Below are 14703 nucleotides of genomic sequence, written 5' to 3'. Positions count from 1 at the left end.
AGCGGCACCATTTTATAAATATTCAACACCAAAAAGCTTAGTAAACGAGCATTTAAATGCATAATTTTGAGTACGATATCTCCAACAACGTTGACGAATAAGAAAGTTTTAACAGTGGAACTTACCTTTGATGTTGACAGCCTTCAATTTCGAAAAATAATCTTTGTCAATAAAATAAAGAATGACAAGTTGATTACTTTTTAATTCAATTAACCGTCTGATTATTGAGCTCTACCACGTACATAATGTCGTCTTGCAGCGTAATCCACCTGCACAGGCCGCACCGTTTCATCTCTGGCTGTTTTTAAAATGAAAGTCGGTAAACGTTTAAAAAATACTCGATATAAGGAAGACAAAAGTGTTGAGTGTTTAAACTCGTCCATATCTTGCTACTGTATCTGGTAATCTCCTCAAGCAGACAACTACTACAGAAGACGCTCACCCAGTAAATGTTTAGACGTACTGTAAGCTTTAGAAAAAATAAAAATGTACAGAGCTCAATCGCTTTTTTGTTTCCCAGTGCAAGAAACACTCTTAAAGTAGCTGCTGTCTCATCTTGCACTTGTTTCGCTATTGCGCACACAGTGTAGTTTACCATTCAAAAGTTTCGGTGTCTGCGCGTGACTTTGGTAGATTAGTTACCCTAACTAATCATGGAATAAGCAAATGTCTTCTATTTATAGCTCTGAATTTATTAGAGTATATCCATATGATCAATGCGAAAAACAAAACTGTAATAAAATTGCTAAATTGCTGCGTTGACCAGCTGAGCACATGCCTTCGCAACGCTTGGCTGCACGGAACTCTTCTACTCACTCGCGACTGCTTCCAGCTTGATTGTTTTGCAGCCAGGTGAAGTGAAGAATGTCTTGCTGCTTTCTTACTCGGCGCCAATCGTGTATCTGTAATTTCATCTCTTCTAAGCAGTGTAGAAGTTTGGAGCACCGGGACTAGTCTGCCTCACCTTTTCGTAATGCTGCACCTTCTGGTGATGAATACGACAGATACAACCATAATTACGTTTCTTGCCGCTTTCAGAACACACCTTTTTCCGTCCAAGTAGACGCACCTCGTTTTGAATGTATTACTCGCAATGCTGTCTTTAGACTCCATGTGATCGAAAAGTGATGTATGCACATTACTGTGGACCAATTCGAAACAAAAATCTGGGAAATAAAAAGGCCCACTCCAAGCGGTGTTGCTCTACACAAAGTAACCATCGGGCAGCATGCTGCTAACTTAGGGGTGCAACATTTAACCTAGCAACGTTATATTTTCCAGTTCGAACAGAAACTGGACCGTGAGATGACTGGACGTAATGAGGACTTGCCGCAATACAAGGTTCAATGGCATTTTGAGGTGAAATTTCGGCGCTCTGATTACGGCGGCTTGCTATGTACAGTGAACGGGCAACTAGCGCAGATATACGAGAAAATCACTGCGCTACGTCGGCCTAATTCGCAAAGGTTTTCGCACGGAGAACAAGTTCGTAGCTGGTTGAGATTGTTACCATCGTTTCGTTTGCTGTTGTGATAGGTCAGCTCAAAAGAATCCTCAAGTCATAATTCAAAACTTATTACACAGCCTGGGACGCTTAGTCTGCATGCATTACTTCTCGATGTGGGACTGTATTCACAAAGTTAACACAAGCGGGATGGTTTCGTTATTGACACCTACTAGTAATTTACAGGGCGCTCAAGATAACCTGCAGTGCCAGTAACTATCAAGATAGTCAGCTATGCTGGTGCCCGAGTTGCCATTGAATCCCGAACAAATTCACGTGCGGAAAAGACTTTGAATCCGGAAAATGAGTCCACCTTGAATGCCGCGTATCGTCGAGGCTGTATGCTTGTCGACTGTTGACCTGACCTGCAGGTTTCGATTGCTTCTTTTCTCGTGCTTGATCTCATATGCGGTTATTGGAAACTGCGGCCTACCGTTAACCAATGGTCGGCATTCTGAGCTCTTCGCACGGTGCATTGGCGTTCTCAAATGTCTTCAAAAGGATATGTGTAATTATATGCATTATTACCAAATGCCGCAATGATGGCTTGGGCTGAGATTTATCCACGCGGATAAAAAAGGGCAGTTTTTCCGCTAAACTCTCCACTCGGTGTCGTAATAGAGACAGGAAGACGCTTTCTATTATTGCTAGACGGTCAGTATGCAGCTCCTGTCGCTAAAGCTGATTATAAGTTCGCATTCGTCGCGCAAAGGTCGACCGTTGGACACGTTATATGCGTGGACAGTCCTGCTTCGTGAACAGCGTACAGTGCGGACGGCATTCGCATTCTGGTGCTAGGGATGCGTGGCGAGCAGGTGCCGCGCGGCCACTAGCAGGCAGCACGCTGCAAGCGGCGTGACGACGCTGCGTTCCCTGCAGTTCGCGCTGCTCGCCACCGCCGTAGTGCTGGGCCCGTCGCTGCTGGAGGGCGTGTTTCCTGGAGAAACGATCCGTAGCGGAGGTTTCTTTCCGCTGCCCTTCCTGCACGAAAGGTGGCGCACCTGTCACTGACGGAACCTTGTGCGTCAGAAATTAAGACACGTTTACGGCGAGCTGTGATATTTATGCATGCGCCCAACATCACCAACTTAAGTAAAAAGGCATAAATTCCGAGTGGAACGACCCTTGACAGTGTAAGCGCATTGGGACTCAAGAAAAAAAACACATTTACCACTGCTGATGTGCAGTCATGACCAAAAGTTTGATGACAATCTTAGTACGTATCAAGAAATCCTAAATCATTAAAATTAGGTAGAGCGGTACTCCCAAAAGCGTGTAAGCAGCTCACCAAAAGCGAAGATGTTGTGTGGCGTAAGCTACAAACCGGAGTATTTTCAAACTCCCAGCTTCATAGTAGGCGGCACCCGGAGATTTTCATCCTCAGATGCAAGCGTTGCGAGGGCATAGCGGACATGATCCAGATGATATGGACGTGTCCTAGCTTTGGAGAACCTGACAGAACCGTTGAGTCCTGGGAGGCAATGCTTCTCGAACAGGAAGAACAGGGACAACGTGAAGTCATCCCTCTCGCCCTGGCCGCGGCTGAGATCCAGGTGATCCTGGTCGACGGCTAAGGAGGAGGAAGACATGGCTGGGACCGAGCTGCGCCTCGGATCCCCGTCAACCTTTTGACGGATGCTAATAAATGTTATTTCTCTCTGCTAATACTCTGTTAAATTTCTCTCCCTCTCTCTTACTGGTTGTGGACTTGCAAAAATAATTTACTTCTGCGTTGACTAGCTCGCTAGTCAGCTGGTATTCGTTAGAGCCGTAGAATACGCGTGTACACTCACATTTGTATGTTTTTCCTTGACCTGTTGTTCACGACTGCACAGAAACAAATGTTTATTCGTGAAACCGCAAAACGAATATACTTTTTCCCTTGACTGTACAGCTTATTAACACAAAGCGACAGCAGCGTTATGGGCAAATTCGTATAGGCAAATTTAAATATTAAAATTGACTGCCTTCTATTCAGCTCAAATAAACCTCACAGCATAGCAACCTACCATATTTTACGGATTGAACCTCCTGTGAAAGTGGGTGTAGACACGAAATGTTCAGTCATATTTGTTCACAGGCATTTAAAACGATGTAGGTCGTTAAAGAGGCTCTGACTCTAAGCAGTTACTGTCCAGACTGCCCCAATATTATCGGTTATGCTGAAGCTTTGCCATTTCTGAAACCAGACCTACTTTACACGGTCTTTTTTTTGTTGTTGTTGCCTCGCAGGTGTGGCGCACAACGACATGTCAGTAGCGGTGATCATTAGTGGTGTATTGATATGCGGCGTATGGGAATGACAGGACGATATTTTATCAACACTTCCGCTCAAAGCGTCACAATGCAATGCTATTATCGGAACCGTTTCCGGTGCTTATGCTTATTACATTTTAGTGAAGTGAACCAGTTTTGTAGCGCTTTGCTCTACGGCCTGCTCCTTAATATCACCCGCATTGCGTCATTACTAAACAAGCGTCTATGCGTAATACATAAAATGCAGGGGGCAGCACCGCTACGGTAGGCATGGATAACCAGACCACACTACTTTTCACAGAGGTTCTCATAGAGTTGTGCTGGTGGTGATTTTGAGTATTGGTGTGATAGGACCTACAAGCCCATACTTTCGTTGTACTAGCTAAAGGGAACTACCCTTAACTGGTTTAGAAGAACTTCTTGTTGGGCAAGTTGGTACATTGCTTTTGAAGAAACCATGTTGCGCATAAAAAGACAACCACAGGAAAGGCCAAAGGAACAGAAAGAGCGCAAACTATCAACTAGGTTTATTTGTGCGAAAGTGCCTTATATATGCAAACTCACATCAAAAGAACAAGGAGGTTGAGAGAGGGGTATATCCAAGCAACTCCTGATGGAAGGAGCTAACTTGCCTGCTCATTGCTTTGATTGCAGTGGATGCGAGCCTTTGCTTAAGCAGATTAAAATACTAGGCAAAAGTAATAACAAAACAGCGCGTGAGCTTTTGGAGGCCTATAACATAAAAGATAAAGGTGATAAATGTATTAGCGACACTTCCGTCAAACTTTACAATAAGGAAAAGTATTTTCTGCGCACCTGTTGTTGATCAGGAGTTGCTTGGATATACCCCCTCTCTCAACCTCCTTGTTCTTTTGATGTGATTTTGCATATATAAGGCACTTTCGCACAAATAAACCCAGTTGATAGTTTGCGCTCTTTCTGTTCCTTTGGCCTTTCTTGTGGTTGTCTTTTTATGCGCAACATGGTTTCTTCAAAAATACCCTTAACTGCAATGTGCAAATGATCGCTACTTGGTGCTGCGCACTGGTTTCCGGCGCCAGTTTTTGCAAGTGTCCCTAAACATGGCTGTGCGAAGACGTTTCGTGTCACATGAGCAAGCCTTTGAGGGCTCCCTTCTGAACCTCTAGTTTTTAAAATAAATATAGCTCTGTCTACCGTATCATTGTCTCCGAAAACCGTCATCCTCTCTCGCAAAACTACATTGTTTGCTGGCGTAAACCAAGTACAGTATTTCAACGCATAATACCTAATGATAAAGCAGTTGCAAAAGGCACTTAAAGACACGTTGACCACAGATGGCTTGAACAATTAGTTCTCGTATACAACTAGTATTCGCATAAAGAAAGGTTATTCGGTTAAAAATAACCTCCCGGTATAAATGCTTGTCACTTACCTTATCATAAAAGGCCTGTACAGCTCGCACTTCTCTTGCGACTTGTCAAGCTTTGTATCGTAGTTGAACGGCATCAGTTGAACGATGTCCTGCCTGGAGGTGCTGTATCTCGGCCACTGGTCGTCGGTCAAAGGTATGGACGGTTTTCTGCGGGAACAAGAACTTACTAGGAGTCGATTTTTTGAATGGTTATGTACTTACTTTCGATATCATTATCCCCGATTAAAGGCCTTTCTTTCGTCCTTTTTTCACATTCGACTTTAAACGATGTGAGTCATCTAACTAAAGGATGTCGGATATGTAGTGCTTCATACAAACGAAGCTATTTCTAGCACTTCTAAACAGGATAAAAATGTGGGGTATCTTATTAATGCAGTGAATCTCCTTCGTTATGCTGACAAAATTATACATCACTTTTTGGGGAACATTAGAAAGAGGCGGATCGGCTAAGGGCATGTTGTGCAGAACTTTATGTAGTGCTTTGGGACGGATCGATTGATTAGTGAGTTGTTTTTGCAAGCCAACAAAAATTACCAATGATAACTTTCAAATGAGTGTTTGACATTCCTTCAGGATATATTTACAAAGCCAGGGCTACCACAGGTTTTCTTAGGTTTTCGATTAGGTGATGACGGATGTACAGCTGCGAATTCTACTACAGCTGCAAAAGAAAACAAAAATTACACGCAGCACGCAGGTTGATATTTTGAAGAAAGGCAAAGAATTGCTCTGGTAAATTCACAATGGCTGCTGGTCGTGCGCTTGCAAGAAACATAAGTCATTATTTGCAGAGTTCAGAAGATTTACGCATGCGAAACGTTAATAGTCAGTTATGAAACCACTTACATCCGATGCGACTGCATTAATTTTGTGTTAAATTGGCTTTGGAAATATTAATTTCAGGGTATTACTGAACAGTGTCGAAAACTGTTTTAGCGTAAAGATATACGCAAGTATTCTTAATTATACGCTGGAGAAACCAGCAACATCTGATACGAATGCATTAGATGCGTGTTAAAGTGGTTTTCGCAATAATATTTCAACAGTAGGTACTACTGGATAGCATCAGGAATTCTTGTTCCTGAAAAGTATACGGAACTAAAACGTTAATCAGATGAAGGTGAAACCATGGTCATCACTTACGATTGTATAAGGTGTAAGCAAATGTGGTTTTGCCAATATGGATTTGGCATATCGATAAATAGCATCGAAAAAATTTTATACCTAACAAGGTATAGCGAAGTAAAACGATAACCAGCCCGTGGCGAAACCACTGAAGCATGGCACTAATGTACTAAAGGTGTGCTAATGTCGTTTTGGCAGTATTACTTTGGCAGCGTTAATGAATAGCATCGAAAACTATCTTAGCTGAAAAGTATACAGAAGCAAAACGTTAATGAGTCGGTAGTGAAACCGTGGTCGTCTGTTACTAATGTAGAAGATGTGAGCTAATTGATTTTGGCTATTTTCGTTTGGCAGCATTGCCATATAGCATCGTCAACTATTCTAATTCATTTCATCAACATTCATCCCCGTGCTAGACTCCGGACTAGGAGACTTTAAGGGTTCCTCGTGGCTCCTTATACGGTAGAGACACACGTTTGTTTTATTTTAGCAGTATGCACTTACCCTCTACGTACAAAGGAGCCCCACGTCTCCATCAACTGTCTCATGAACGCCGTCTCGTTTGTTGTGTAGCTCCGACCCAGAAAGCCCCTGGGCAGGCTCTCCGTGGCGACACTGGCCCTTGAGGGGTCAGTGGAGAAGATGAGGCTTCCCAGGGCGAACGGAAGCTCTTCGGCGTGCACAACGCCAAACCACTTCGGGAAGATGCTGTATGAGGGCCTGTAGGCGAACAGGTATCTGTAGCGCAAAGAAGAATAGTTAAATGAGCGGCAGCCTGCAAGTCGGCGTAAGCGATGAGAAAACTGCCGGCAAAAAGCACCAAAAAACCTCCTAAGAGAGTATGACTACCTTGTTAATACACGACGTTGGATGTTCTGAAAATTGCGGGGATCCTGGCCAAGAGGGATTGGGGGCAAGAAAAAGCGGGGAAGTTAACCGGGCGAAAGCACCGGCTTGCTACCCTGCACTCGATGAATAGAGGACTGGAAGTTCGTGCGCAACAAAGTAGCCCTTTGAACAGACACGACGCCCTCATGAAACGGAACAGTGCACATTCTAGTTTTTAAAATCCGAGGCACTTTTTTTTTTAAGTTTTCCGCTCTTCGATCTGAAGGCATACGTTGTCGGAAGAGGCAGCGGGGAGGGTCTTCAAGTATTAGAACAGCCACAGAAGAGAGATCGGCTCGCATAAGTACGTGCTCATGTTTTTTTTTTTTACATTGCTGCAACCAGCACACTCGTCAAAGATTGTTGTTGGCTGTCATTGGGGTTCACTGCCTTCCTACTGAAATCGATTTAGTCTCGTAGCTCACAGCAATTACTGGGGATTTCTGGTCCTTCTGACGTCAATACCGCCTTTGTAGCGTTCACTGGGTGTTTTCGGGCTGCTCATGTGCGGCATACGCCGCGCTCAATACGTTAGCAGCAATCGCTTTCCGCACGCATGCCGGCACTGGTGGGCTCGTAATGAAAGCAGAAAAAAAAGAAGCAATGTCTTTTCTCGCTAAGCCTGCCATGTTGTGAGGCAAACAAAAACAACAAGTCCACCGCGCGCAGCTCTAAGTTTGTCGGAACCGAGCGGTCGGTGCTTTCATCTGGATTTCGCTGGTGATGCATGTTTATTTTTGGTCTATCAACTATCCACCTGCTCGGATCATACTTATACTAGTTTATTTAAGATTGTAATTTGATCGCTGGCATTATTAGAGACCTGAAATTCTGAGAGGCGGAAACCTGTCGACAGTGTAGTCGACTCTACTGTCGACCGTGGTTCTTCTAAGCATTTTTCGCTCTAAAAGAACAATTTTGTAAATACTACCTTCTAAAGACCTGGTCGTTCTATCGGTGAAATACGAAAAATATGTTGAAAATATGAGCTGAAAAACAGATTTTACGTCAAAACAAACGCTAATCATAGTACTGAAAGATAGTCTGTCATATTCTTTTGGTTTCTGTGTTTCAATGCTTCACAACTGTGATTTTTGGAGCCTGCTGAGAATGTGATAACTTATTCCTGGTTCACTACATAAACAGCACAGTGACCAGAATTGACCCGTAATTTATTTCACCGCTGTGTCAGTCACTCTATAAAATTTGCGCCAGCCTACCTCTCGTGGAAAAACCTGCCAAGAGCGGTAAGCCGCAGAGAACAAATTCTGGTCCTAGGTAGTCAGTTTCGAACGCTTGTATCTTGACGATTTTCTCATGTCGGACGCATTCATTTTAGAGTTGCATAATCTTCGTAACCCAGGCAGTCTGCACTATCCTAAAGCAATAATAAAATTCAAAACTAACTCTATGTAACCCTCAGCATAGTTGCTGTTTTCGATTATGAAAAAGCATGATTAGGTTTCACGGTGTGCGCGTAGCGTGAAATCTTTTGGACATTATACATAAAATACATTATACAGTACATTCTTAATAAAGCAGCTAAAACCCTTGGTTTCCTTAAAAGAGCTTTCAACCAAACTAACACAGAAACTGAACTTCATGCTTACACCACGCTTGGAAGATCTCAACTGGAGTATGCACCTATCATATGGCACCCATATCAAGCATATTTAACCGATTCCATTGAATCACTGCAAAACAAAGCAGCTAGATTCTTTTCCACCTACTGCTCATTCCTGTTCAACGTCGAAAGTTTTAAATGGCGATTAAATATATTAACACCAATACAAGGCAAAGTAATGCACTCCTGTGTTTTGTGCATAAGCTACATCATGGTTCCTCTCTTTTCCGCGAAACTGTGCTTCGTCCGGCATACCATATGTCATCACCTTTTTATTGCCCTTTCAATCATCAGATTGTTATTGTACACGCCAACAAGTTTGATTATTCACAATCTTTTCCTGCCATTTCAGAATGAGACAGCTTGCCCACTGAGGTCCCCACGATCGCTGACGACTCGTCCTTTTGAATACGCTTGAAACGTTGCCATGCTAACAATTGTTTTCCCATTCTGATCAAATATATAGGCTCAATAAGATTTTTTTTTACTACTACGTTGTTGTCTGCAAAACATCTGCTTTCTTGTTATGGTCGCATGTTTATTGTCATGCTGTTTTCTTCTTCTGCATGTCCTCTGGTTGTTAACTGCATTGAAGTGCGCTTGTGTTCCGTTTCCTCTCCCCTCTCCCCCTATGTAATGCCCGCTAAGATCCCTTAGGATGCATAAATACATATCAATAGGGCCAGAAACAAAGCCTATTACCGAAACAAAAAGCATTATTCCATTTACTCGAAGTTGTATATCACGACATTTTTACGCTTTCTTCTTTCTTTTTTTGTCTGGCTTTAGGATGTTCAATATTTTTGAAAGTCCTCCCCTGTACACAGCTGCTTTAGGCGACAAATGGGCACATGTATGAAACGCACCTTTGCCGTAATAATTTAGCACCAACAAACTAGTGGAAGGAAATAAATTTCGTGCACAGTTAAAAGCGAAGTACGAAACGTCTCGAAATATATGATTTCAAGTGCCCACGGTGAAACGAACGTGGTTTAAGTTACGCCCTTGCCGTATTATTTCGCCACAGTTTAAGCAGCATATAATTTGCACTCCTGTAAAAGGAACAGTCCAGATTTTACGCATCGCAGATTGACTTCGAAAACCTTGGGGCCTAGCACCTCGAAGCCGTCTTCAGAGCGTTCTCGAGTTATCAGCAATCTTTTCAGAAGAAAAATTGATGCAATTTGGACGTTTGTATTTTCCATGCACTCAAACCAGCTGCTATCGTCATTCGTGCTATGACGGCATCGCACAGTATTGAGAGACAAAATCATAGCTCTTTCAAAGAGCAACTCTACGTATCAATTTTCATGAGAACACCATTCTTTGATACCAAATAAGCGGAAAAAAATTCAAATAAAAATTCTCGGTGCGAAATAATAAACAACGAGCCATAATATTGGCAATATCGGCACCCAAAGCCATGCGTGCTATCAATTTCACTCCTCCAGTTCACACGATGCCCACCAAGGGTACCCTGCGTCTCCAGTTGAACAAACAAATTTTGTAAAACCTAAAATACACTGACAAACGTGATATATAGATATTGATGCCGCTCATCATGCGACAAGTGAATTTCACTTTACTTCTTTAGGTAATTATGTCATCGAATAATTTCAGTAAAATGCTTCATTTTTTTTAAAATATCTAGTTTTAAACTTTATTGGATGGGCTAAAATTATCCTCTTGGAACTTCTTGGTGTTTTAACGTCTGGAACCCTAATTATGGCTATAAAATTTTGTCCCTTTTCAGTTCTTGCTTGCGCACGAAAAGCCTAAAGCTGGGTTATATATCTCTGCTTTTACCGATTATGGTTTTCTCATGCCTCGATGGAGAAATAACTTTCGATGCCGAAATCAATTTCCATATGGCTCTCTTAGAACTCCAAGATCTAGGAAGAATTTTTTTGCTCTGTTCTCTTTATGTGTAAGACAGCTGTCTCTCACGAGTGCAGAGCTCCTACGCATATGTGGCGACTCTGCCCGCACTTGAGCAGCAACACGTACGAAATGCGTCTGCACTTGTTGTGACATGACAGAGGCCGTAATGCTTTGAGGTCACACTTTCTGTAATGAGCGTCTGGTCTGCCCCCTCGCATGTACTGTGTTTTGTCCTCCCGTTCGATGTAACTCAAGCAGAAAAGAGAAACCGCCCTAATAAAAATGGTCTATGTGGACTCCATTGTCTTCCTACGGATATTTCTTTTTGCCTGTTCATCGCCTATAGACTGACTATAGACTGAAGTTTCTAAAAGTGTGCAACCATAAATCTATAGATTTTCTATAGACTTTCTATAGCGTTTGTACTGCATGTAGACTGTTCTCGAGGATTTGTCTGTAAAGAGTTTATAGACTTTATAAACAGAAGTCTATGGACAGTCTACAGACTGTCTAAAAAATTTTTGTAAGGACGCCGCCTCCTAAAAGTACCAACATCCACATTCTTATAAAGTGAAGCTGAAAAAGGGCTTGATTTGCTGAACCCTATTACATAACAGAACGACACGTCTCTATCGCTACTCACTTCGTGAACACTGCTAAGCAACGCTCTTTTCCCTTGATTTTTTTTACAGTGATCATTACCTGTAAGTACGCACTCCTTGAAGCGCTGCCAGCTCGGCGAAGAGGTGTGTCGGGCACTTGAACACAATGTCACCCAACATCTCAGACAGGAGCTCTAGCACTTTCTGGTCACTGTGTTTAACCTCGTAACCACCGAAGTATGCCTTGGTCATTTTCTTGCCCGTAACTAGCGGCACATCGGCGAACAGCGACAACAAGGCGGTAATGGTCGCCCGGTAGTCCACTTTGAGGTTGTCCAAGAGGTCGTGGTGAAACTTGAGTACGTAGTGCAGAAAACCTGTGCCCTCGTTAAGATTGCTGCCGGCGAACACTTCCTTTACATGGAGGTTTTTCCATGTGTCGAGCGCCAGGGGATCGTAAGGGAAGAAGTCGTCGCCTTCTAGAGGCGAGAAGACCCTCTCAGCCAGCTTCAACCTGAGGAGCGTCCTGATTATTTTGCGCGCGTTCAGCTTCTTAAGGCACTTAATCGTCTTAGGTAGGTCCAGATCCCTCTTCTTCTGCTCGCCGTTATGACAGCCGAGAGCATGTGATACGTCATAGAACTTGTCAGGACTATAGTAAGTTGATCCAGCAAGAAGTGTAAGAGGCGTTCCGCTCTGCACGATGATTCGCTTGAACAGCCCTCTGGTAACGGGCGAAGCGGCCAGCATTCCCGCTGAGACACCTCCCGCACTATGACCCGCCACCGTGACCTCATCTGGGTCGCCGCCAAAGTAAGCGATGTTCTCTTTGACCCATTGGAGAAAAAGCACCTGGTCCCACATTCCCATGTTTCCCGGCAGGTCGGCAGTCTCCGTCGTCAGGAAGCCGAAGAAATTGAGCCTGTAGTTGAAGCTGACTGTGATGATGTTTGTGCTCACGGCCAAGTTGCTCAGGTCGTAGACGAAGAGCGAAGAGTCTCCGAACTGGAAGCCACCTCCGTGTATGAAGACCATGACAGGAAGCTTCGCGTCGCACGTGTCGGTGTCGTTCGGGCAGCTGCGGGTCGGCCTCCACACATTGTAGTAGAGGCAGTCTTCGCTGGAGTGGGTGTAGTCTAGAACGATGTCCTCGTACAGAGGGAAGTCAGACTGCATGCACGGGGTCGGCCTAATGGTGGCGTTGAACGCGCCTTTCCAGGGCTTGGCAGGCAGCGGCTTCTCGAAGCGGAGCTCTCCAACTGGCGGAGTGGCGTAGGGAATACCGAGAAACGAGTCGACTTTTTCGCTCCCTGCATTTTGACGGATACCTTCGACGAGTCCATACTTAGTTCTGACGCGTGGTCGCTCACTTTCACCATAGCAGAACCGGCATGCGTCAGCACTGAGCGCAAGCACAAGCAGTAAACGAGAGAATGGATTCATCATAGTTCCGCCTTTTTTTTTTCGGGTAAATCAAGCACTTTACGCGTCCGGTACTTAATAAAACACACCGCTGACGCTAACTGCAATCATAACACTCACGCGCTCCGTAGCGGCACTCTCTGGGCGCTCGATGCCAAAGTTGAAACTGGCGTGCCCGGCACCAATGACCTGATCACAGGGAGGAGGACAAGAGACGAAGCTATGGTTGTCTAATCCGATGCAACACATGCAGTGCCCCAAAACTGGTTCAGCAGCTGTCCTTCTGTGTCGTTGATAGAGAATCGCGATAGCGAGTGCAAGAGAGTTAGTGATCTAGAGGCCACGCAAGAACGCCGGCTGAAATCTTGCATCACCGACCTTGCATCGTCGGCCAACTCGTGCGGAGCGTAAGGTGCTGGATATCTCACTGGAGCGCAAAAAGCGCCGCTTTGGAATTAGAGGAGGAGATCTTTTACATAACACAACTCCATGTGAGAGCTTACTAGGTACACTTACAGCTCCGGTAGTCAAAAAAGGAAAAAAATAATTGCAGATATTAGACCAAACGTGCCCGCCACTACTACGTTCCTTGCCTGCAGTTACGTGGCTGTTGTGAAGGAGAACAGGTTAGTAAACTCAAACTATTATCATTCACTAACACCTTTATGCTGCTGCTTCTTTTACATTCAGTTATCTCAGCGGTAGTAAGGCGCGGATTTGTTTTTGTGCGGTCATGCTAAAGCTGTATGACGTACGTCAACAATAAGTAAAAATCATCAGGAAAGAATCCTTCTTAAAAAAAATCATTTGAATTTCAGTGATACTTTAGCAGCACTCATGCTAAAAAATGCAAGGACCCTCTATTCGTCCAAACGAACGTAGCCGCTGACGCATTTAGGGCCGGATAGCTTCTGCAAACTGGAAAGGAAAGCATGAAAGCGACGTGCAAAAATTCACCCCCTTCGTATTTTTGGCTTCAAATATAAAAATACAATAAAATTCAGCGCACACACTGAAGGAGCGTAAGAGGCACCAATGTTGGACCCTCCCAACGACGCGCAGGAGCATCGCTGGCCACCGAAGCTGCACCGTCAGTTCTGTAGCATGGCACAACTGCAGCCAACCTTTGCTTCGCGCAGTGCTTATCTTCTTTGCCGCTATTATATTGGTCCAGCTAGTGTTAGACCACAAAAACAGCTGATGTAAATGTCTTGGCAGTGTATGCACAGCAGCAGGAGAAAGGCCGGCCCGGGAGGTTTGTCTTTCGTCGTGCTAAAGCTTGGCAGTGTTTGCGCAGCTTTGCAAACGAAGTTGCTCATTTAGGAGCAGAGACGACAAATTTTCCGGACGGCTAGAAAGATGAATTTGCTCATAAGCATGCTATCAGGTTTTTCCTTTATTGAATAGGCTTTTGTTTGTTCTATTCTCGCCAGCTCAAAAATACAGCGTGTGGGGTGTTATTTTTGTGATCCCGATGCCATACAGTAAATGGGCCGGCTGTTAAACGTGAATTAAAATCTCGCTCGGCTGACATGCTCCAAAAGCTTCAGTCGGAGTTTATTTTTTAGGGCTCAAGCATAAATTATATGAATAAGCACAGAAACATCCGATGCCAGCAAGCGGAAAGAAATACTCCCTCACCACTTCGTGAAAGCTCAATTCATTGCTAAAGAAGACAATCATATTAACTGATTTTGCTGATTTTTTGAACAAAAATCAGCGCTTTCCGCTTCCGTAGCAAAGAGGCAATTAGTACACGGCAAAGATGGGATAGCTTGAGGGTGCGCGCGGTGCCGATTTTTTTTTATTTTCATGCCATCCTGTACGCATTTCGTCCCCCATACGAGCCGCCTTGATATGGTAATTCAGTTTTGATAAGTTTCTTTCCATATCGAAAAGCGAGGAATGCTGGAGCCGCGGAGCACTAACTTGACGGCACATCAGGACACTCGATCGTAAAAATAAGCACAAGACCCAAGGTAGATGT

The 14703-nt window shown here is 44.1% G+C and overlaps 1 protein-coding gene across 1 annotated transcript; it reads right to left on the bottom strand.

The window, feature by feature from the left end:
- Positions 1-669: 669 nt before the first annotated feature.
- On the bottom strand, positions 670-12926 carry LOC144136376 (acetylcholinesterase-1-like). The gene is made up of 4 exons (XM_077668653.1): positions 11395-12926; positions 6804-7037; positions 5175-5321; positions 670-2485 (listed from the first exon to the last, which is right to left on the bottom strand). The coding sequence occupies exons 1-4, from the start codon at positions 12738-12740 to the stop codon at positions 2299-2301; spliced, it is 1914 nt and encodes a 637-aa protein (XP_077524779.1). The 5' UTR covers positions 12741-12926; the 3' UTR covers positions 670-2298.
- Positions 12927-14703: the final 1777 nt, after the last annotated feature.

This window comes from Amblyomma americanum, chromosome 6 (assembly GCF_052857255.1).
Source record: "Amblyomma americanum isolate KBUSLIRL-KWMA chromosome 6, ASM5285725v1, whole genome shotgun sequence".
Classification (NCBI taxonomy): Eukaryota; Metazoa; Arthropoda; class Arachnida; order Ixodida; family Ixodidae; genus Amblyomma; species Amblyomma americanum.
The sequence above is the reverse complement of the archived record's forward strand: the minus strand, read 5'-3'. Positions and strand labels throughout refer to the sequence as shown.

Bases quoted from the DNA above. Each gene is read 5' to 3' on its own strand.
- LOC144136376 (XM_077668653.1), bottom strand. From the start codon at position 12,740: ATGATGAATCCATTCTCTCGTTTACTGCTTGTGCTTGCGCTCAGTGCT. The intron at 7,038-11,394 runs GTAATGATCACT...TTTGCGCTACAG, and splicing joins CAAGGAGTGCGTACTTACAG to ATACCTGTTCGCCTACAGGC. The intron at 5,322-6,803 runs GTAAGTGCATAC...TTGTTCCCGCAG, and splicing joins GGCTCCTTTGTACGTAGAGG to AAAACCGTCCATACCTTTGA.